General features: G+C 32.5%; 1 protein-coding gene across 2 annotated transcripts; it reads left to right on the top strand.

The window, feature by feature from the left end:
• The first annotated feature begins 9095 nt into the window (after positions 1-9095).
• On the top strand, positions 9096-17176 carry LOC116016401 (myb-like protein X). 2 transcript variants are annotated; one of them, XM_031256647.1, is made up of 5 exons: positions 9096-9482; positions 9788-9974; positions 10334-10606; positions 14533-15775; positions 16049-17176. In XM_031256647.1, exons 3-5 carry the CDS (start codon positions 10529-10531, stop codon positions 16678-16680), a joined length of 1953 nt encoding a protein of 650 aa, XP_031112507.1. In that variant the 5' UTR covers positions 9096-9482; positions 9788-9974; positions 10334-10528; the 3' UTR covers positions 16681-17176. The 2 variants fall into 2 exon arrangements, with proteins under 2 accessions (XP_031112507.1, XP_031112506.1); XM_031256646.1 differs by having other exon boundaries at positions 9788-10606.
• The last annotated feature ends 6890 nt before the right edge of the window (positions 17177-24066 follow it).

Here is a 24066-nt window from a genome sequence, read left to right as displayed (position 1 = left end):
TTGGGTTATTGGGTTATATGTACGAAATGCGGGGTTATTTAAGGGAAGAAAAATAATATAATACAAGGTAAAGAAGGAAAATCATAAAAAATATATATTAAAATTAAAATAATGAACCATTAATAATTTGACAGACAATTTTTATAGGCCTAACTTTATTGGCTCTTATTAGTATAATAGATATAGATTAGCAAAATGTTTTAAATCTATTAGCTTTCATTTTGTTAAACGATCTGTGAACATGGTAATTCATCTTCTTGCTAGAGATGTCATTTTTAAGAGACTTAGCTATAGATTCATTCAAAAGTCTCTAAGTTGGAAGAAAGAAAAATATTATTTTTAACAAGTAGCATCTCTACCATGGGCCGATAGAGCATGAGAGAGGATAGTAGCACAAAGTTGTGAAATCCTGATGAGAGCTCAATGTTGGCTTTGTGATCAAGGCACTCAATATGTGGATTTGTGATTAGTGTTATGTTGGCTCTGTGATCAAGGCACTAGGTCACTAATTCATTGTATCTTGTATCAGAGTGGTGGATATAGTGAATTCTTCCGGGAGATATGAGTAGAGTGGAGTAGAAGGATTACATACACCTTCGAACCACTATAATTGTTGTGTTCCTTATTGCTTTACTTTACTCTATTTTATTTATATCTTACATATCACACCACACGTAAATTACACCATACACAATCACTACACAAGTTTTAAATTTCGTTGTGTACAAGACACTAATAATTTTATCAAATGTTTTAAATTTTTTAAAGTCTAACAAATTTCGAATTATTTATAAAAGTCTATTCACCCTCTAGACTTTTACTATATTCTTTTAATTTGGGACCTACAGAAAGTAATTTATATATTGGTAATTTGGTATAAGAAAATAATTGTGAAGAGAAAATAACATTTATTGAGAAAAAATAATAATTTTTTAATGTAGCGTGAAATTGGGATTCACTTTTGAAAGTTGGTTGAAGTTATAGGGATGTAGAGAAAACAGTGAAAGAATTACAAATTTGATGATATATAAATAAAACTTATTTTTAAAAGTGAGAAAGTATTACATAGATAAATAAATATAGCCTTAGCTTGATGAAATCATGACACCTCATTAAAAATAAATACTCCGTATAAATTTAAAAGGATCTTTTTAAAAAAATAAATAAATTTATTTAATCTAATCTAAAAACATAATAAGTCTCAATCAAAGTTATATCCCTCATTTATGTCAATGTTTTTAGTGCTAACCATTTTGTCCAGTGTGCTTTTAGAGTTGTACTATACAATTTTTTGGACAAAAATACCTTATTGTTATAACTTCTGTTATCTTTTTCATGCATACTCATCCGTCATATCTACAATGATTATAAATAAATTGTTAAATTTTAATTAATAAGAATTTATTAGTTATTTTTTAAAATATAAATATTAGGCAGCGCATCATACATAGAAAAGACTAGTATATAAATAAATATATTAACTTGTTGCCTAAGCTTTTGAAAGGGTTTCCAATGACGCAATGTGGATTCTTTTATAATAGTTGTGGGGGATGTGATGCAAGATTTATGCCATGCCCAAGTTGCAATGCTAGTCAAAAAGTGTTCAAAATCGTGGAAAGAATTATAGTTGTGGAGGTGTGATGCTCTGATTGCAATGAAAAACTTTTATTCCTCGTAAGCTTTTGTTGACTAACTTGATTTTTTATTATTTTTTTTATGATATATTTTCTTTTTTCATATAAGAGAAAGAGAAAATGATTACATAAATTTAGCCCAAGTAATTCCAACTAAATCAACAACAACAAAATGATAAGTGTTGGGGGGTATAAGAATATGACCCATTCCCCTTAAGGCCATTAGGACCTAACACGAATGAGTCTCAAATCCTTCTACTTAATCCTCAACCCTGTGACAAAGATTATATATATATATATATATATATATATATATATATATATATATATATATATATATATTGACGTTAGAATTCCATTCCCACTTAATTATATTTTATAAAGGCAAGCAAATTCCACCTTACAACCAATTGCCCTGTTACTGTATGTTTAACACGAGAATTTTGAATATACATAGTTTTTGCAGGTTCCCCATGATCGCCAATAGACAGTTATTATAAGAAGGTTTCAAACTCCATCCTGACCTCTCTTAAGGAATGAGAGTGTATAACCACTTACGCCAACCAACTTTGTTAGATTTAAATAAATTGTAATTATCTAGATTGATCTCACATTGAATTAATAAAGAGTTTATGTAATACTAAGGGTGTGTTTGGTTGGTGGGTTTAGGCATAAGGAATGTGTATGAAAGTGATTGTTTGTGTTTGGTTGATAGGTTTTGTGAATGCTACTATGGGTTTGGAATATCTCATTAATGACAAAACCCATACCCTTATTACATAAGGGTTTCATCTCCCTTCCTCCTTTCTTCCTCACTATTAATAATCATTCACATTCCACCCAATTACCAAACATGTTAAATACTTTCACCAAAATCTATTACCATTACCTAGTATTTGATACCCATTCCGATTCCGATTCCCATGTGCGAACCAAACGCACCCTAAATATATTTAAAAAATTTAACAGAAAAATAACATATCACATAAAATATTACATATTGTGTTTTTTGTCAAGAAATATAACACTTTGAGATATTGCTACTCTGATCCATCTCTTTAAGACAAAGCATGAAAGCTATTTATGGAAGCAAATTAACAGCTAATTAGCTATTATTAAGTTTCCAGTATCCCATGTACTAATCCAAACTCCAGAGTAGGGGTGTAAACGAGCCGAGTCGAGTTCGAGCATAGGGTGGCTCGGGCTCGAGCTCGTTAAGGAAGGCTCGGCTCGAGTTCGAGTTCGAGCTCAAGAACTGATGCTCGAGCTCGAGCTTACCAATTTTCGAATTGTGAATATTATTGTCACTTTAGGATATGAATATAAGAACATTAGGAGAGAAAAATAGCATTATTCTAATCCAAATTGTTAATAAAGAGATTTTTATCAAAAGAATACTTGAAAACTCCATGTTGTTAAGTATCAATGTCAAATATAGTTATTCTACTTCTAGTTCAAAAGATAGTTCAGTAAGGTAGGTTGTTAAGTCTCATTGTACTAGTTTTAGATCGAGTATGTACTAGATGATTATATAGTTCAGAACTTAGTTTAGAAGACTCGAAGACTTGAAAACGTGAATCTGAACCAGGAATGAGAGTTGTTCAAAAGGAAATTCAAAACAGTTACTCAGTTACGTACAACAGAATCTGTTCTCATCAGATATAAAAAGAGCTTATCATTCTTCCAAAGGTTTTTGGCTGGATTAACAAAGAATTATTACAGAGCAAGTCTAATAGCGTTAAACAAAAAACTTGACAAAGAATATCTTTGATTCAAGTTGAAATTCTCTGAAGGGAATTCGAGCAAGTATTCACTCTGATGAAAGGCATGGCGTGCTGCTGTTGAAGGGAGCCTTAATACAAGAGATCAGGAGATCAAAACTGACAACTCTTCAAGCAAGAACTCTATGGATCATATCCAAGAAGTTCTTCATTTGTATTCTATTCAATTGTTGTTACAATCTTTAGTTTGAATTCAATGACGAGTTGGGCTAATCAGAGTGATGCCTCCCAGATGTAGGAATGTTATTCCGAACTAGGTTAACAAACTGCTGAGTACTTTTATTGATTTGAAGTCTTTATTTACGTTTCTCAGTCGTTTGAATGTTGAACTACGAACCGAACTACTATAAGTATAGTTCACTGAGTATTGTAGAGTTAGATTGACTAGTTGGTGTTTGTGGAACTTAGCCATTAAGTTCATCCCACAAGAACTTGACTAGGTGTGTTAATAGGTACAATCACACTCAGAAACAATGATGTTTATTATTGGGGAAGCCTTAATTTGATTTGAGAGTCAATCTATGTTCATTAATTTTTTATTTTTTTAACTTCAAGTTCATTCCACTTTCATTCATTTAAGTATAATGTCATTTTGCCCGTAAGGGCAGCTCAAGTGGTAAGAGAGTTACACCTGCAGCCGAGAGGTCGTGGGTTCGAACCTCAAGCCCTTGAGTTTGTGCCGGTCAGCTATGGGTAACCTAGGCTGATTTACCTCCTTGTGGCTCTTTGCCGGCTAGGGTCACAGGGCGAGGGCTTTACCCACATACTCACATAGTGAGGAGTGGGGTTTACCTCGTTAATAAATAAAAAGTATAATGTCATTTTTACTTTTGGTTCACAATTTTTATTTATTTCACTTTTAGTATTGGACTTTAAAATTGTTTCATTTATAGTCCAAGATATATAAAATAATTTCATTTTATGAAAAATGCATACTTCACCCTACTTAAGTATTTTATTTATGGTAAATTAAAAATAATGAATTTCCAAAAATTGAGAATTAAAGATAGAACAGATCCAAATCGTGTGCTCAAAATAAAATGTTACTAGGTTAAGGGACCAAAAATGTAATAAACTCAAAAAACTTCAACCTTTTACTTTTGCTAACGATTGCGATGACATTTTTCATATATATACGCAGATCTAGCAACATGGAGAACAAAGTTAACAATTGAGGCTTTAGTTTACAGGTTTTAAATCTTATTATCGGGTTTTAATTCAATTGTTATATTTGTTTTACTACGTTTTGTGTCTTGGAATAATATTCAAATTATTAAAGAATGAAAAAAAATTATTATTTTATAAATACTTACTCTTTTTTTTTTGTGATGAAAAAATTTGTAACCACTATCCAAAGGTTTGCGATGGATAAACTTCTCTTCTACGGAGTATGTAATAACTTGCAACGTACATAAGAGGTTTCATTTTTATTTCTTGGAGTGAAAAATAATAAATAACCAAATATTTGATTTCAATTCAAATTTTCCAACCAAATGCCCCCAGTGTATTCCTAATAATTTATACTCCGATCCATATTTAACTACATTTAGTTTGCTGCATGTTTGGTTCACATAATAAATTTTAAAGGAATAAGATGTTATTTCATAAGGAATATACTATAATTCTATTCCATTGTGTGGTTTACTAAAGTAATAGAGTTCATAAATTATATTATGGTGTTTGATTAGTTTAATAAATAAAAATGAAATAAGTATTAAAATGACATAAATATTCTTTATACTGAATGTTATATATGTGTATATGAGAGTGAGAGAGATACAGATAGAATAACAATAACAATAATTATTATTTTATTATTTTTATTATTATTAATATTGTAATAATTATTATTATAAAAGCACCTTTGTTACAAGAGCTATTCGGACATAAATAAATATATTTGTGTGTGTGTGTGTATATATATATGTATGTATATATATATATATATATATATATATGTATGTATATATATATATGTATGTATATATATATATGTGTGTGTATATATATATATATATATATATATATATATATATATATATATATATATATAATCCTAATAATATGAGAACCACTTCCAAGTGAGAACTTGTTGAAAAATGTGAACTATTGATTTGTAAGATTTGATAGATAGAAATCAAGTAAAAAATGAGTGGAGTCATATCATTTTCATAAATATTACGAAGTTTTGTTTATTTTCAGCTGTTATAACTACTAGATCAATTATTGGATTTGTTCACATGGTTCTCATTTAGGGCATGGTTCTCACCTGATTATGGACTCACACATATATTATATATATAGTTCGGTTCAAATGATAACCCATCTCCAGGTGAGAACGTGTGGTCTAATCTAGTACGTTTATTTAATTAAATTAATGATTGTGATTTGTTGTTTGATAAGCAATAACCATGCATAAAGAAACTATAAAAAATTACTCTAATGCCCATGGTGCATTAAATAATTAAAACAAGTATTTAATTATAAAAAAAAAATCCTATCCTTTAGATCAAGTCAAATGGACAATTCAAATTAGACAACACGTTCTCACGTGGGGATGAGTTTTCATGGGAAATTTGAGTCGTTGATCTGTTCAGATCAACGACTTAAAAAAGATTACCCTTCTAATCTATTATCTTTGCATTCTGTTCAAATCCTGGAAGGCACAACAATGTGCACTGGAAGACTCAACAATATTCACTAGAAGACACAAAATGTTCATTCATCTTCAGGGGATTATTAAACCCGTTTCTTGAACCACGTGAGTATTAAACCTGTTTCTTGAGGTCGTCACGCCCTTTCCATCTTTCACAGGCCTTAGCAACAGGAGGTATGTTAAACCTATTAAACTAGTCTGTTAACAACGTGCACTGAAAAGCTATTCTCATGAGAAAAAAGTTCAGACAAATAATAAAATATATAGGTCTATTTCTTGGAATGTTATTCTATTCTTGACATATATTGCATGAACCAAATATCTACTATACTATATATATATATATACTAATAAGAGCCAAAGAGAGTTAGACCTAAAATGGGTAGAAAAAATGGCGGTCAAATTATTTAATCAAATGGATGGTTCAGATAAATTATTTAATCAAATAGATGGTTAAGATAATTCAGATTAATATTATTAATAGAGATTACCTAATTTAACCTTACTTTTATGATTATCCGTTAAGTTTTCCGTTAAATATTCTCTTCTCCGTCAATATTCCGTTAACTTTTTAACTTACCCATTAATTTCTATAAGAAAGATCTTAGGTTCGAACCCCATCTCAATCAAATTTGACATAATTAAGTTTCTCATTCTATTTACTCTTATTAAATTAAATAAATTAGTAGCTACAACAAAAAATGATACATATGTATTTTTTTAATTTAGAATTATGTGTCTACAATACCTTTATTTGAAAAAATTATTCATTATCAAAGAATTAAATTAAATAAGAGAAATAATTTCATTAGTTATATTGTCTTTATTTTCTCTCATGCAAAGATTCTTTACATTCAAATTTATCAATTGATATTCATTACATTGTCCATTATCTTATTTTTACAATATCTTGTAATTAAATATCAAAGTTATAGTACAAAATAATGTTATATATTTATTTACCAAGTATTTTATTAATACTATGAAAAAAAAATTTAAAATAATTTGAAGCTAATTATATTAACTACTTGGGGATTGGTTGACAAAGAGAGTACTCAAATAACCCAACAAATTGAAGCGGAATCGCTCTATTTTACTCTTATTAAATTAAATAAATTAGTAGCTACACAAAAAAAATGATACATATGTATTTCTTTAATACCATGAAAAAAAAGAAAGAATAGTTTGAAACCAATCATATTAACTAATTGGGGGATTTGTTGACAATGAAAGTACTCAAATAACCCATTACCCAGCAAATTGAAGCGAGAAACTACCTTTTAATATCTTTGGAATATATAATATTTTAAAATTTCAAATTTTTATTAATTTATTTAATCTTTTTTCTTAAACTAGGGATTTCTTTGTCCACAATAACTCATTCAACAATAATGGTTGAACCAAATGAACCCCAAGCAGAACACCTAAAGGAAAGTCCATAGCTCCTATATTATAATCTCATTGCATGACGTTGTCATCTATGCTACCAACAATAACCGAATTGCAAATAACACACTACCAACAAAAAGGAAGAGAACAAATAGTAAAGATGAAGACAATGGCAATGTTACTCAAAATAGAATTAAGAACACTTAGAAAAATTCAAATGAAAAATAGTATTTATTTAGACTATCATTTTTAGACCAAATATTTAGACTAGCGATTTTACAAGGTTGCAAACATTTAATTTAGTAATAATTATAATGAATTTTCTATATTATCTTGGATTCATATACTTTGAGTTAGATATTTAAATAAAAAAATTCGACATTCAATTACCCATGCATAAACTTCTCCTATATAATCTTGCATTTGATATACTTTCAAATATTTATTTAAATATAAACATTGGGCCCTAACCGCGTATAAAACTAGCTAGTACTGTTAATAAATGTGAGGTATTACAACATTCTTGTGGCCGGGCACGGTATTACAACATTCTACGTACATTAATGATCACTAAAGATATATATTTTTACCACCCAAAAAAAATCTATTTAATAAGGATAAAAACTTAATTACATTATCATTCCTAATTTGTTCGCACAATGTGTTTTTTTTGACGTAGAAATCACATCAGCAATGGTTGGACTGGTTAGCAGATGATTCCCCCGGTTGTCTACCATGTAGTTCTGAATGATAAGGTTGGTATCCCTTAGACTAAGAGGATTCTAACGAAAGATTATTGATCATAGTATATGAGTTCCCCTTTTCTTAAACCTTTTTGACCTATTATAACTTTATATAGTTAAACTATAATTTAACATTTTACTCATTTTCTCAAGTTTGGATTGGATCAAGTTGGCTATTAAGATATTCTTAGGTGAAGATTAAATTGTGTATTAAAGACACGAAGTTAGAAAACTCAATTAAAGATTGTGCTTATTATCTCACAAAAAATGTTTGTTGGGGATGCTAGTGAGTGGTGATGGCCAATTCCAGCACTCAACTCCTCGAAAATATGGTGGCGGTGTATATAAGGAAATAAAGTTGCACTTTTGATGTGAGTTATAGCTTTTGGTATAGTGGTAAGCGTTTGGTCCTAACTAGTGTTATTGAAGTCAGGTCACAGGTTCGAAGTTGCGCCTTCGTTGTGAGTTATAGCCTTTGACATAGTGGTAAGCGTTTGGTCATACGAGCTTAGTGTAGTGGTTTGTCACCTCACTTGACGTCACGATTGAAGGTAATAGTGTGGGGTACAGGTAGGATGATTGCGCCACTCGTGACTCTAGGGGCCGGGTCTTCTGGGCTGACAATTAATCCGACGAAATTTGAATCACTTAAGACCTTAAGTATAAAAATAATATAATATTAACTATTTGGATGACATTTTTCTTATAAGAGTTAAAATATATTTATTTTCATTAATTGATTTTATGATGAGATTTCATACAATAAATATGATCATATGTTAAAAGATTGAAAATTAGATGATGAGTATAGTATGACTTCAAATTTATTTTAGTCAAAGTTAAGGGATGTCCATATATTTATCGCTTGGCGTAGAGAGAGAGAGAGGGAGGGAGGGGGAGAGAGAGAGAGAGAGTTCATCAATGATCAAACGGTCACAAGAGCGAGAGGGGGATTTGTGATTTCTCTCTCTTCTCTGTGAATATATGTGAGGCTTAGGCCCATTTCTCTGGCTTTCCTTCCCATTTCGCGTGCATTTCCCGAACCCTCAAAACCAGACATCGACGAACAACCAAAAAACCCACTTCTTCAAACCCTTCTTCCCTCCCTCCCATTTATCAAGAAAAAAAAAGTGATTAATCGAGTGTGAAGCACACACAAACCCGATTGATTATTGCCATTGTTTCCGATAATTATATGTATATTTATTGTATTTACTTTGAATGCTCTAACTGAGATCTTGTCCTTTCCTACAATGTTCTTCACTTTGTAGCGGACAAGGTATATAAAAATCAATTAAAATTCAATTTTCTGGATTTAATTTCAGCTTAGTTTCATCACCATTTCTTTCCCTGGATTTAATTGGTTTTTTTTGGGGTAACAAAAAAAAAAAGAAGAATAATTTTCAGGAAAGTGTTGAATTTTCACTTTGATTCCGTTACTTTTCTATTTTCCCATTTTGTATTTTCTAAAAATTGTGGGTTTTTTTTCCGAACTCTTTTTTGGTTCTTATATTTGGGTACTGAGAGATTGCTGCTCATGCTGGCTTTTTGATGGAATTTTTATTTTATTCTTTTGGTTTTTAGGGTTCTTGAATCGGATCAGAATTTCCGACTGAGTTAGGGTTTTGATCAGCAATTCCGAACTTGGCCGTTTAATTCGGATTATTCGGTGGTGCTTAGTGGTTATTTACCGGCCACAGTTTCATTGATGGATCGCCCCATTAATGGGAGTGTTATATGATCTTCCTGGGCTTCAAGCTGAAAATTGGAGGTGAATTTGGCTCTTCTGAATGCTAATAAATGAATAATACTAGTATTCTATTTTGCTTGTTCTGAAAGGGCATGGAAGAGGACTGTAGATACAAGTAGAACTGTGTAGTGGGAGTGAAGAGAAAAGTTAAAGAAAAAAAAATTGAGAACACTTTGAAGTGTTTCTACGGAAAACATCAAAATCAGATTGGGATATTTTCTTCTGAAAAAACCTGTTAGATTGACTTAGTTTTAGTGGGAGCTTTTGCTATATAGAGTGATTATAGTGCTTTATCTAGTGCTATTGGTGATTACCATTGGTTTTGTTTTTCCATTGAGTTTTGAATAATACTGTTGGAACTTCTGGTGCATCTGGAGTAGAAGGCTTTGGAGGAGTGATTCAATGGGGAGCTGAAATGGAGGCCTACTAAGCTGGAAAGGAATGTGGGGTCATGGTGCATGGACAAGAATATAGTGGCTCGTTTGTTCCCTTACTGGAACATTGTTTTGAGAAAGTGATTGGAGGATACTGGTTTTCCAACAGCACTCTTTTTGCCTGTTGTATAATTGTGTGCAATGTCTCGCTGCTTTCCATTTCCACCACCGGGATATGAAAACAAGGCTAGATCAGAAGATGCAGACTTGCTAAAAGAGGTTTGTAAAATACTGTTATCATGGCATCTCTTACTTGCATAGTTCCATGAACTTATAACAATACTATGAGAGGTAGCTTTTGGACAATTTGACTGGTTCTTTTGGGCAGCAAAAAATGTTTATGAAGGGTTATTTTGATTTGTATGATCTCAGGGAACATGGGATGCATAACTTAGTTTATTGCTTTCTTGTCCTTAGCTCTGTTGAATGCATATACCTCCCCTACTCTTCCCACTTAAAAGTTTCAAAGCTTTTGTTGAAATGGTAGGTAATACTCTCTGGAGTATTGCTGATGCATGCTTGTTTAATGCATATGGGAGAAAGACAGAGTGCAATACTCATCTTTTCTTTAGCATATATCCAGAAGATCAGACAATGACGTAATTGTAACATTATGAGTTCATGACACTGATATAATTAATGTCTGTTTACCTGTATTTTCAAGTTGGATGTGATTTCCTTGATTCATGAATGTAGTGCATATTGGTCAATCTCTGTTATAAGGATTTTTGATGCAGATACAATCTTATAGCACTGTGATTTGGCAGTAATATTATTTAGTCCTTTGAGTAAAAACCATTTTCAGTACTTTTCTAAGGAGGAAGCTTTCCACATGCCTTTTGAAGGCATTAGAGTTGTACATTCTGATATGGTTGCATTTATTTGATTAATCAGCTGTTGCAACTGGTTATTGTTTGGGGTGATGAATTGTTAGACAATGTTTAGCTTGCCAAACTTAAAGTAATGTTTCATGACATTCCTGCTTTTCCCAAGCAATATCATTTTAATGAGCCAGTCAGCATAAAGTCCACAGGGGAATATACATTGACCAATGTGCTAATGCCGTGCAGTTTTTGGTTGATATTGCCTTTTGGTTGCACTTTGGTGCTATACTGTTGGAATTTGAAGGAGCATCTTGCATATAAGCTCCTATATGTTTTTGTTATAAGTTTTGGCTGAATACTGAATTATTATGATGACTATGAATTATGAATTAATCATCCTCCTGTTGCTATCGATTCCACTTTGTTTTAAATTTACTCAGAATTAGAAAGAATGACAGTGTGGATCATATGAGTCATAGACGAACATCACATAGTACCTTCTAATTTCAACCATAGAATTGATGAACTCCTCGGAATCAACCTGTCTAATGGAATGGCTTTCTCCTGAAATTCTTTATTTCTCCTGTTACGTATTAATGTGCTCTGCTAATATCTTAAAATTTGTTGACATAGTACCTTATACTTTCAACCTTAGAATTGATGAACTCCTTAGAATCAACCTTTTCCCCTGTTTTTACATGCATATTTGTTCACCAAGTTTATACCGTAAGTTTTTTATGTTATTTTGGTGATATTTAACTGCTAGCCTCTCTCTAACAATCTTGAAACTAGTTGTTAATTTAAATTGAAGTGGACAAATTTCAGAGGGCCAAGGATAAAAAAAAAAGTGCCTTTGGAATTAGTTGCTAAGTTGGTGAGAGTTTTGATCTTTTCTAATCTAAATAATTTATGCAAGCCATAGGCCTATAATATTTCACTTGTGAGGTTTATCAAGAACTTATGATATTTCAGTAATTTTTTATTTAAATAGGGAGAGAAGTATGCTAGTTTTAGTAGAGTTCTTTGGACCAATGCTTTATTTAACATAGGATGCTCAATAATTTAGTTTCTACATATCTGATATAAGAATGCGATGAGGGTCATAGAAAGTTCTTTGGAAAAGACACAGCAATGGAGTTACACATATGAAACATTGCTTGAAAGTCATAGAAACTTCTTAGGTGAAATGCTTAATGTGGCATAAAACACTAAAAGTCTTTTTTAAAGCTCCTTAGGAAAAAGTGAATCCATTTTACCTTAACCAGAGTTGACAGAAACATATTTTAGAGGGTTGTGTTAGGATATGATCTCTGAGTAGTTGGTGGGTAGTCTTGGTTTTATGCATACGGAGATTCTCTCTCTAGCAGGGAAACGCTTAATGTGGCATGAAACACTAAAGGTCTTTATTAAAGCTCCATATGAAAAAGTGAATCCATTTTACCATCACAGAGTTGGCAGAAACAATATTTAGATTTTAGAACAAAACTTAAGATTGTGTTATGATATGATCTTTGAGAGGGTAGTTTTAGTTTTATGCATCCAGATATTTTCTCTCTAACATGGAAATTTACTACAGTTCAACCATGAGGGCTAAAAGGATTTCAAAATTTAATCTGCATTTACTTTGAAGATATATTGCTTCCTCATTAATCCCTTTCCTTTTTGGGGTTAGGGGATTGGAAGTGGGCAAGGAGGCCAATATAAAGCATTCTTGTCAATGTGGATTCTTACCTTAGTTGATACTCTTGCTCATAAATTCTTAGTTGCTATGTATATATATATATATATATACATATTTTATATTAGTCTCAAGTATTATCATGTTCGTGCCTTGTCATTAAGCTCATCTCCTATCCCTCCATGATAGGCATGCTGATGTGTCAACGTAGTGGGGGAATTATTTTATCTGAAAATTGTTGCTAGAAGTTTTAATCTCAATGCTTGCATCTTTCATACATGTCTAATTTCTTAAATTGCTCACTTAGCAATTATGGATATACTCATTTAGTCAGGTTTAAAAACGCATTTTTGAGGTGCGCCTTAGCCTGAGGCAAGTGCAATTAGCACGGGGCGTGCACCATTGTCACAGAACAAAGTGTGTATGCACTGTGCAGAAAGGGGCGAAGGGCACATGCCTTGGTGTGCGCCCTTGAGGCTTGGCGCAGTGGTGTGAGGGCACTTCGAACACTAGGCCGAGGGGATTTCAGCCCTAGGCAGTTTTTAGTCAGTCAATTGACTAGGCGCCCAACTCGGCTGAGTGGTTGTTTTCTTTAATTCCCTTGCCTGTACATTGTCACCTGCTCGACTACTCTTCCATATTCCTCCAGCTAGTTACTCAACTAACAGTCTAACAGCTCACAGCCCATTGTCTTTTTTTTTTCTTTTTTTTTTTTTTTTAAATAATTACTCAGGCACTAGCCCCCACCCCACCCACTAGTGTTCTTGAAGAAATGCTTTTGACTATCCACCCATGAGATTTTTGAAGTGCATTTGGCTATCCACCCATGAGATTTTTGAAGTGCATTTGACTTTCCCTCTTGACCTGATATATTCATTTTTATTGTCACTTTGTATATTTTGATCAGGGTGGAAGTGTAAATATAGTAAATTCCTAGTTTGATGACTGCTTTGAGAAATAAAAAAATCCTTTCTTTCACATTATTTATGCATGTAAACCCTGATGTCTAAATGCAAACCACTCGTGTCACATTAACGTGAAGGTGAATGGATGATGTGCCGTGTCAGGACTCATGCTGTGAAGAGTTTATTTGATACATGGAGCACACCTTGAGGAAATCAAATAATAGGAATAATAACAATGAGAGTTACATCCAATAGTAATTTAATTTATGACCTTTTTAGATTTTATTACTACTGCTATTATGATTGATTTTTGAATTAGGTTTGATTGTTCATTCTTTTGCAACATTACACAGACGTGTATATATTATTTTTATCTATTTATCTAGTGTAAGTGAACCCATGGCCTTGATGTTCATACAGGCTAGGAGTCTCACATGGATTACTGTAAAGCCTCTATTGTTATGTAGCTTTCTTGTGGCATGTTGTTGCTACCTCTATTTCAGATAGGGATGGCTATTTTCATGTTCGGTTTTTATTTCCACATGAATTCTGGAATTTTTCATTTGGGTTTTAAAATGCAAGATACATGAATTGTTTTGCCATATATGTATCCATCTCAGTGAAGTGCATGTGGTAATTTCCCCATTTTGTGTTTCATTTTGGACTTCGGTTTGTACCTTTAGCTTCTCACTGTTATATACGTTGCTTTAACTATGTGTCTATTTGGTTCTGTTTCAGGAAAAACGCAAAGAAAAAAAACATAAAAAGGAGAAGAAAGACAAAGAGAAGGGAGAAGGTAAAGAGAAAAGGGAGAAAGATAGAAGTGATGGGAAACATAGAGAAAAGAAAGACAAAAAAGATAAACACAAGGAGAAGGACAAGGACAAGAAGGAAAAGAATAGGGACAAGAAAAGGGACAAAGATAAAAGCAAAGATAAAGATAAGAAAAGCATTTCCGAGGAAGCGAAAGCTGCTGGGCAACCTGGTACTTCTAGTACAGAAACTGATAAGAAAAATGAACATTTTAAGAACATCAATTCTGAGGAAAAGAAAAACAATGTTCAGTTACAAGTCCAGCATGGACAGAAGGCAATTCATGGTAGTGGTCCTGATGGAGAGACAGAGGAATCAAAATTTGTGCAGGAGTTGGGTAGGAGGATCAGAGATGAAGAGAATGGAAAAGGGATCCAGTTGGCAGGAAGATTCTCTGCCGAGTGGAAGAGGGATGAAAGGATGGACAGGGTTGGGGTCAAGGTTGGTAGTAGTTTGGCTGAAGACAAGGGAACTAACATGGAGAGGAGTATTGATAACAAGAAGATGGATGTGCAGGCTACCAGGAATATTGATAACAAGAAGATGGATGTGCAGGCTACCAGGAATGAATCTAGATTTAGTGGTAATGCAATTGCCCCTAGCATCATTGGGGCCAGCAAAAACAAAATTGAAGGAATGCCTAGGGTTGGGGTCAAGGATTCTGGGAATTTTACCGAAAATAAGGAGACACATGTTGAGAAGAGCCTTGATAATAGGAAGATGGATGTACATGCAATCAGGAATGAATCAAAATTTAGTGGAAATTTGGCTGTCCCTAACATCACAGGGTTCAGCAAAAGTAAAGTTGAAGGAATGGGCAGACCACTGGAAGAGAATAATGAAAGGAAAGAAGAAAAAGAGAAAACTAAAGAAAGAGGTGATGGAAAACTGGGAAATAAGAACAAGGATAAAAATGGAGATAAGAAAAGGCACAAGAAGGATAAAGGCCAGGAAAAGGAGAAGAAAAAGGAGAAATCAAAGGAGAAATCAAAGGAGAAAAGTGAACACAAGGGAATTGAGAAAGATAGATTACAGGACATCAACAAAAATGAATTCTCTGCAGTTAGCAGTAATAAAGCTCCAGCACTTTCAAGGGACACCAATGCTGGTACTGCTTTTGATGTAAATCTCAAAAAGAGAAAACTTGTGACAAATGGTTCTCTTTCTGGTGAGTTCTGTTGCATAAAACATACAACATTCAAACTTGATACTTATTCACTAGCTCTTAACATAAATGATTCATGGAAAGCTTTGGTGGCAAGTCCGTTCTGCTTCTGGCCCGAATTCCTATGTTACATTTCCTGCTAGAAGTTCTTAGCCAGCATTTTTCTATATTTATCCTATGCATTTCAATGAGCATATTCAGATGTACTTGACCTCTTGGTTGGCTGACTGGTTGTGTTGCTTTTTGTGTGTTTGTTTTTTTAATCCTGTCTTGCAGAGAATGAAACTAGGCCTGTTAAAATGCCTAGGCCTGCTTCTCATGAGCCAATACAGAATGGAAATAAAGTTGAAACTCTCCAAGTACCCCTCCTTACATCAAATAGGCAAGAAGGTGCTTCTGAGCTTAAGGTGGTTAATAAGGAGCACAGGATTAATGGAGCAATACATGGTCTGCCATTGTCTGTTCCTAGACCAAAGCCTTTGCTGTCAACTACTGGTTCTGGTCAAATTCCTGAAACATCTAAGAAGCCTACTCAGGCTGATCAAATCACCGAAGCATTTAGAAAAACCCCTCATACTGATCAAATTGCCGAGGTGTCTAGGAAACCCCGTGCTAATCCAATTGCTGAAGCATCGAAGAAACCTCCTCATACTGATCTAATTATTGAAGCAGCTAAGAAAGCCCCCCATCCAGATTCCAAGTATTTGAGCCAGATACTCACCGTTCCCAAAATGGAAGAGTGGATTGAAAGTGACGACAATGAATGGTTGTTTGGAAGCAAAAATCCTTCGGATAGGAAGCCAGGGGTGGGTTCCAATGGGGTCAATGAGGAACTACAGGTATGGTCTGAAGCTCGGTATATAGAATCTACAGATGTTTATGCTCTGCCATATGTTATTCCTTATTGAATGTTGGGAGTTGGGTGCAATCTTATTGGGGAGGTCATCAAATGGTGGTGGCTTGTCAGTCATCCAGAAGAATATCAGGCTTGGACATGAATATGCTGGGCTCTCTTGGTTGCATTATTTTGCTTCTGTTGCAGTTATGTGGTCAGCTGCACTTGTGTGTCCAATGTCTGAGAATTTATGCCCTAAATTGAACAGCAAAGTGGAATTTTTCCCGAGGTCCCGGTTGGCGCCATTAGAGTGTTCACTGATATCCACAAGCTTATGCAAATTTATTCCATTAGTTGAAGGCTGAGGGGGTTTCTTTCTAATTGAGTGTGAGAGAAAGTTGAGCTGTGGTCTTTACACCTCCACTAAAAATTTTGATTTGTAACATAGAACTTTATAGATGTAAAATAGAGGGAAAAGAAAGAAGTAGTTTCAATTGATTTAATTTAGTTTTCAAGTTTTTATTTTTAATTTAATGAAAGCAGTAGTCTGAAGTTTTCAAGTTCTAAAACCATCTTTTTTCATTGTACATTGCTTTTAGTCTTTTTTCATATGCATTGCCAGTATTGGAACTATAAAGTGGTTTGATGTATAGTTTTGGCCAATGCTTATTTTGAGTAGCTACTAGTCTACTACCCACAGGCTTATGATGGATGATTGATTCATCATAGTCCTCTCCATCTTGGTTTTATCTTAAAATGTTTTTATCCTAAAGAGAGATCACCAAGAATTTCCCAAAGGGGATCACCAGAATCTCTTATGGTTTGATGTTATGAATAAATATTTAATGTGTGGTAGCATATAATTTTTTTAATGGGGTATATTAATTGATTGATGGTGAATTATAAGTTGTGATATTGGTATCGCATGAAGAATTGAAGATGCCTCTTTGGGGGTTTAGGGAGGGAGGGGTTCAGCTTGATCAAAGACGTATTACGTATAAAGATTTTAGGAACATAGAGATCTTAAAATTTAAGTGTAAATCCTTCGATAAAAGCTCCAATATGTTTATGAAACTAAATCTAAGCTTAATCTAAATTAAAAATGAAAAGAAGTGAACGAAAGTAACTAGGATTTGTCTAGGGATTGGAAACATGGAAAAACTTTTCAAATCATGCTTAAATACTATACAGAGTAGGACTACATGGGCATACGCCAATCATTATTGCATGGACCATGGTTCACGCATCTGTGTGGACCATAAATTAAAAGGTATATTATTTTTGTACTAAAGGTACATTATTTTTGTACTGACCTTCAGTACAAAAATAATTTACCTTATATTTTTGATCCACACAGCTGTGTGGACCATGGTCTATGCAATAATTTGCCGGCATATGCACGACCAAATGCAAGGCAGTGCAACTCTAGGAAAGAATTCTACCCGGCCCGGGTGCATGGATGGGCGCACACTCGTGCACTTTCTTGTGTGTTTTCACTTTCATAACTTTGGAATTAGACTTGATAGTATGCATGAAAGTTGTAATTAATCGAGTTAACTTTTCAATGGTTCAAGATTTACTCAATTTGAATATTTCCACCATGAGTTATGACTAAAATACTAAGAAGTGGTAATTTTGAATAAAAATTTCAACTTCATGCCCTTATGCTCCACTTTTGCCTTGATTTGCCTTTATGATAAAGACCATCCAGATAACTACCTTTTAGCTATCTAAGAATTGTTGTATTCATCTCCTTGGCTTTTCTTTGGCCTCCATTGACTTTAATCCATCCAAAATGCTCTAAAAACATTTAAGGTGTGTTTGGTTTGCAAAGGGAACCGGAATTGGAATGAGAATCAAATACTTAGTATGGTAATGGGTTTTGGTGAAAATATTTTGCATGTTTGGTAGTAGGGTGGAATTGGAATTATTACCAATATTGATGACTTGATGTTTGATTATGTATGACCATATATTGGAAATAAAGGTTTTAAAAAATGCAAAAATAAAAAATTAAGGAAATTGATCCTAATATAATGACATCCAAAGCACAAATATTTAAAAAAAAATCTAAAATCACTAATCCACACTTAAAAATCAAATTACCAATAAAATAGAATGATACCCGTTTTTAATTAGGGAGTGAGGTTTTAATAAAAGGGGTAGTCAAATCTCATAGTTGTCCTTTAAAAAAATTCTCATAGTTGTGTTTTAAAAAGTTGTTAACCAAACACTAACTATGATTTTAATGGAGTCAATAGTACTAAAAAAAACACTAACTATGATTTTGATTCTCATTCCTAGTGCGTGAACCCATCAACCAAACACAACCTTAATTTTCTCCAATTGAATAATTTGTGCACATAAAAATTTAAACAAAGGAATTAAGGTGCATTTTGAAAGCAAAGCATTCATAATTCAAAATGAGTCTAAAGGGTGAAAACATATACAATTATACATTTATCAAGAGCCTGTCGATATATGTCTCTTGATTCACCGTAGTAATAATCATTAGTGTTTAATTAATTATTATCAAATATATTTTGATTAGTTATTGTTAATTAGTTAGTTTGATAAGATTTATAAATGTGGTATTTGGTTATTGTGTCATAATTTACTTTGAAAGGGGAGGTTGAAGATTATGGGTGCCATTCGACGCTTATTAAGGACTGCAAGTTCTTGTTTTATTGTTTTGATCAGATGACTCTCCAGCACATTCTTAGAGAGAGGAACAAATGTGCTGATCATCTCGCAAATATTGGGCAGCTAGGAGAGTGGGAACCTTCGTCTTGGACTCGCCTCCTGCTAGTATAGACATGTTTCTTGCTGTTGATGCCGCTGGTGTCAATTCTTTTAGAGTTTGGTAACTACTGCATCTCCCGTCTTTGACGTGGCAAACCCACAAAAAGAATTACTTTAATTTATGTAGGGATTTTCTTATATAAATTGTTTAAAATGTATAGTATAATCTAAAGGGTTACACTTGTGTGAGACCAATTCGTGAGGCAAATGGGGTCGGGTCGGTTCAATATGCGAATGTAATACTTATACTAGTAAATGTAATACTAATTAGGAATAAAGTATTTGTTCTTTTAACGAGGTTTTCTTCTCGCCCTGTGACCCTAGCCGGCAAAGGACCACAAGAAGGTAAATCAGTCCAGGTTACCCATAGTTGACCGGCTCAAACCCAGGGGTTTGAGGATTGTTACTTATAAGGGAAAACATAATACTTTTGATTAGAAAAAAGTATTATACTTTTGATTAAAAATATTACATTTGTCATCAAAAGTATGATATTTTTTCTTATAAGTAATTGATCGGGGCCGGTGATAACAACCTCCTTTTTGGCTGGTGATAAGAGCATCCTTATCAATGGAGTTTTTTCGTGGTTATTGAGGAGTTTTTGTGAGTGTGATTAAGAAAAAGAAAATTGGATGGAAGAAAAAAACACAAATATAATTTAAAAAAAAATTAATAAATAGTGACTCGCCTGACGCTCCCACCTGGCGCGTGCATTGCACGCGCCAGTGTGGGCAGTGCTGTGCGCGTCGAGGATTATTAAAATAAAATGTCAGAGTTTGCTCTTCCATGAACCTTTATTTGCAGGAGGCCTCTTTCCTTTCTCTTTGCCTTCCTCTCTCTGCCAACTGGACATCACATCTGACATTATCTTCAGAAAAACCCACCGATAAGGGTGACCTAACTATTTGAGTTTTTTTTTTTTTAGTGATCCTGATTCCTGACTAGGTGTTTGGATCTAGATTACTTTAGCATTGTCAATTAATCAAAGATAATCAGCCTATAATCTGCCAAATGACTTGCATACTAGTAACTGTCAAATGACTTAACTCCGGAAGACTTATCACATCCAATCCAATATGACCTGGGTAATAACTCTATTAATTATATATTTGAGTTAATTTATTTATGGTCCTAAATTTATATGGGCAGCCAATTTTTAGTCCTTTTTTATCAGAACATTCACATTTGTTCCTAGTATTATTTTGACATGATCATTTTTTGTCATTTATCAATAAAAAAGTTTTAACGCCGTTAAATACAAAGACATTTCACTATTCAATTACAGATTTTTTTTCAAAAAAAATAAACATAAAAATATAGCGGGGTCAACTCACTTTGTATAAAAATGATCGAAGTGCTTTTGTATTTAACAATATTTTAATGATTTTGTTGATGGATGACAAAAAAATGGTCATGCCAAAATAATACTAAGACAAAATGTAGATACTATGATAAAACGGACTAAAAGTGGACTGCCACCTATAAAAATTTAGGACAAAAAATAAAATTAACTCTTATATATTTACTCACTGATTCAATTAATTAAAAAAACTGAACACTTACAGGGCGTTTGGTTGGGAGGAGGGAATTAGGGGGGAAAAGAATTGTAATTCGGTCGAATTGCAATTCAATGAATAAAGTAGGAATTGAAATTACAGTGTTTGGTATGCAGAAATAGGAGTACAGAGAATTGAAAGGTAAGAAGTGACAAAATGAGTAAAAAATGCCCTTATGTTGTGGTACATGTTGTAGTAATAGTAGTAGTAGTAATAATAATAATAATAATAATAATAATAATTCTTTTAAAATAATAATAACAATAATAAGTGTAATAATAATAATAATAATAATAATAATAATTCTTTCAAATTTAAAAAAAAAAAAAAAAAAAAAAAAAGGGTATGGGAGGAGGGGCAAAATTGTCTTTACACCAACAAATTGTCCCTCCTCTCCACCGAATTGCAATTCATGGGGGTACCCCATGAATTGCAATTCGGTGGAGAGGAGGGACAATTTGTTGGTGTAAAGACAATTTTGCCCCTCCTCCCATACCTTTTGTTTTTTTTTTTTTAAATTTGAAAGAATTATTATTATTATTACTCTTATTATTATTATTACTCTTATTATTATTATTACTCTTATTATTATTATTACTCTTATTATTATTATTACTCTTATTATTATTATTACTCTTATTATTATTATTACTCTTATTATTATTATTACTCTTATTATTATTATTACTCTTATTATTATTATTACTCTTATTATTATTATTACTCTTATTATTATTATTACTCTTATTATTATTATTACTCTTATTATTATTATTACTCTTATTATTATTATTACTCTTATTATTATTATTACTCTTATTATTATTATTACTCTTATTATTATTATTACTCTTATTATTATTATTACTCTTATTATTATTATTACTCTTATTATTATTATTACTCTTATTATTATTATTATTTCAAATTTAAAAAAAAAAAAAAAAAAAAAGAAGACAAAGGGTATGGGAGGAGGGGCAAAATTGTCTTTACACCAACAAATTGTCCCTCCTCTCCACCGAATTGCAATTCATGGGGGTACCCCATTAATTGCAATTCATCATTTGGAGGGAATTGCAATTCCCTCCAACCAAACACTGTAGTTTGGAAATTCACTGAATTACAATTCAATAAATTGTAATTCCTCCCAAACTACATCCAACCAAACATGCCATTAATCTTAAATCTTTTGTTATTAACCTTTTGTTGGGTTAGTTGGGCTGGTATTTACTCTGTTGTGGGATGAGATGGGAAACCAATTTATTTTGGACCCATTTTTAGGTTAAAGGTTTAACGAATTGTTATATTATGGACCGGACTTTGTATATTATGGACTGGGTCCACATAATATTATAGACTCTGAATTGAAATGACGAGGTACAAAATTCACACTCATAAAGTACATAATTTCATAATACAAGACATAAAAAATTACAATACAAGACACATACATATATTATATATTTACTTATTTTTCAAATCTAATTTAGATATATAATTTGTGTTCATAGGTACAGAATTTCATAATACAATAGACAAAAATTCATAACATAAGACATCTTTACTAATTTGTTTCAGCTATAGAATTCATACTCTTAAGGTACAAAATTTCATAACACAAGATACAAAAACTCATAACATAAGATATATACACACATGCACCAGGATCCATAGTGCATTGTGAACCCTGGTCCATGGTATAAGGGTTGGTCATATGCATGGTGGATCATGTGCAGATCATGTACATACAGTTAACATATTGTTAATAATCTGAATGTCATTTTGAACCAAGATTCAAAATGCAATGTGAAACTTGCTTCATGGTATAATTTGTGAGGTTTAACTACAATAAAAAATCATGTAGGAAGATTTTTGCAGTGACAAGTAGGAAAGATAGGGAAGAGAAGAGGAAAAAAGAGGGAAAAAAATTCTGACAAAAGAAATTTAAAAAATAAATATAGCAATATTACGTGCCCAACGGGCAAATGCACCTTACGCACACCTACACAACCTTTTATATTTTTATTATCATTTAATGAGTCCCACAAAAAACTTCATAGAATCACCTCCAAATTTTATTTCTAAAAAATTACTCCAAAAATCCCTCTTGGGATGTCCTAAGATCACTGAGGAAATCCTTTGACTTTTATGGTGACTAAGTTCACATAAAAAAAAAACATAAATTCTAGATTGGAATCTCATTCTGCATACAGTCAAAGGATTTTGTTTCAGCCAGGGATTGGATCTGTTTTCAAATCTCAAAATTACAAAATAGGACTGTCCTCTAATTATTAATTTTGTGATTATTACAGATGATAATTGGCTAATTGCATGTTTTGTGGGTGTCTCCAGTATGGGTTTTTGCAAATAATAAAGCCAAATTATATAAGGGAATAATTTATCAAAATGGACTATATTTGAATACGTTATTAAGACTTGTAGATTTAATATTTGCACTGATTTGTCATCTTTCCATTCCTCACCCATATAAATATGATAAGTAATTTAAATAAATAAAAATTTAAAAGTAATATTTTTTCCTACTAAAATCACTACATTATATATTTATTATATGTACTCCCTAAGATTTCATAAAACATTTTATTTTTATTGACTACTCATGAATTTGTCAATCTCATTAGAAGGTAACAAATAATTCATGTAATAATAAAATATTAAATGCAATAAGTGTTGCAAATATTTCGCTTAGGCGCCGCCCGACCGCCTAGCTTATCACCATAATCGTCGGTAGTCTAGGTGACCGATTAGGCCGCTTAGGCGCTGATCATCTAGACCTCCTAGGCATTGACTAGGCCGCCTAGTTGGTCAATTAGCTATTTTTTTAAGTGAGTTATTTTACTCAAAACGACATCATTTCGAACGAAATAACCCTAAATTGTTCAAAATTTAGATTTTTAAGGTTAATATTTAATATGTTAGTATTAACTATTAATATGTTAGTATTAACTATTAAAGTATAAAATAATTTATAATCTTTATTCTTAAAAAAATACAAAATTTTAAACAAACTTTAACAAAAAAATAAAAAAAATACACAGGCACCTAAGCCCTGATTAATTGCCGTCTAGGCGCCCGAGGAG

Source organism: Ipomoea triloba, chromosome 4, assembly GCF_003576645.1.
Source record: "Ipomoea triloba cultivar NCNSP0323 chromosome 4, ASM357664v1".
NCBI classification, from domain to species: Eukaryota; Viridiplantae; Streptophyta; class Magnoliopsida; order Solanales; family Convolvulaceae; genus Ipomoea; species Ipomoea triloba.
The sequence above is the reverse complement of the archived record's forward strand: the minus strand, read 5'-3'. Positions and strand labels throughout refer to the sequence as shown.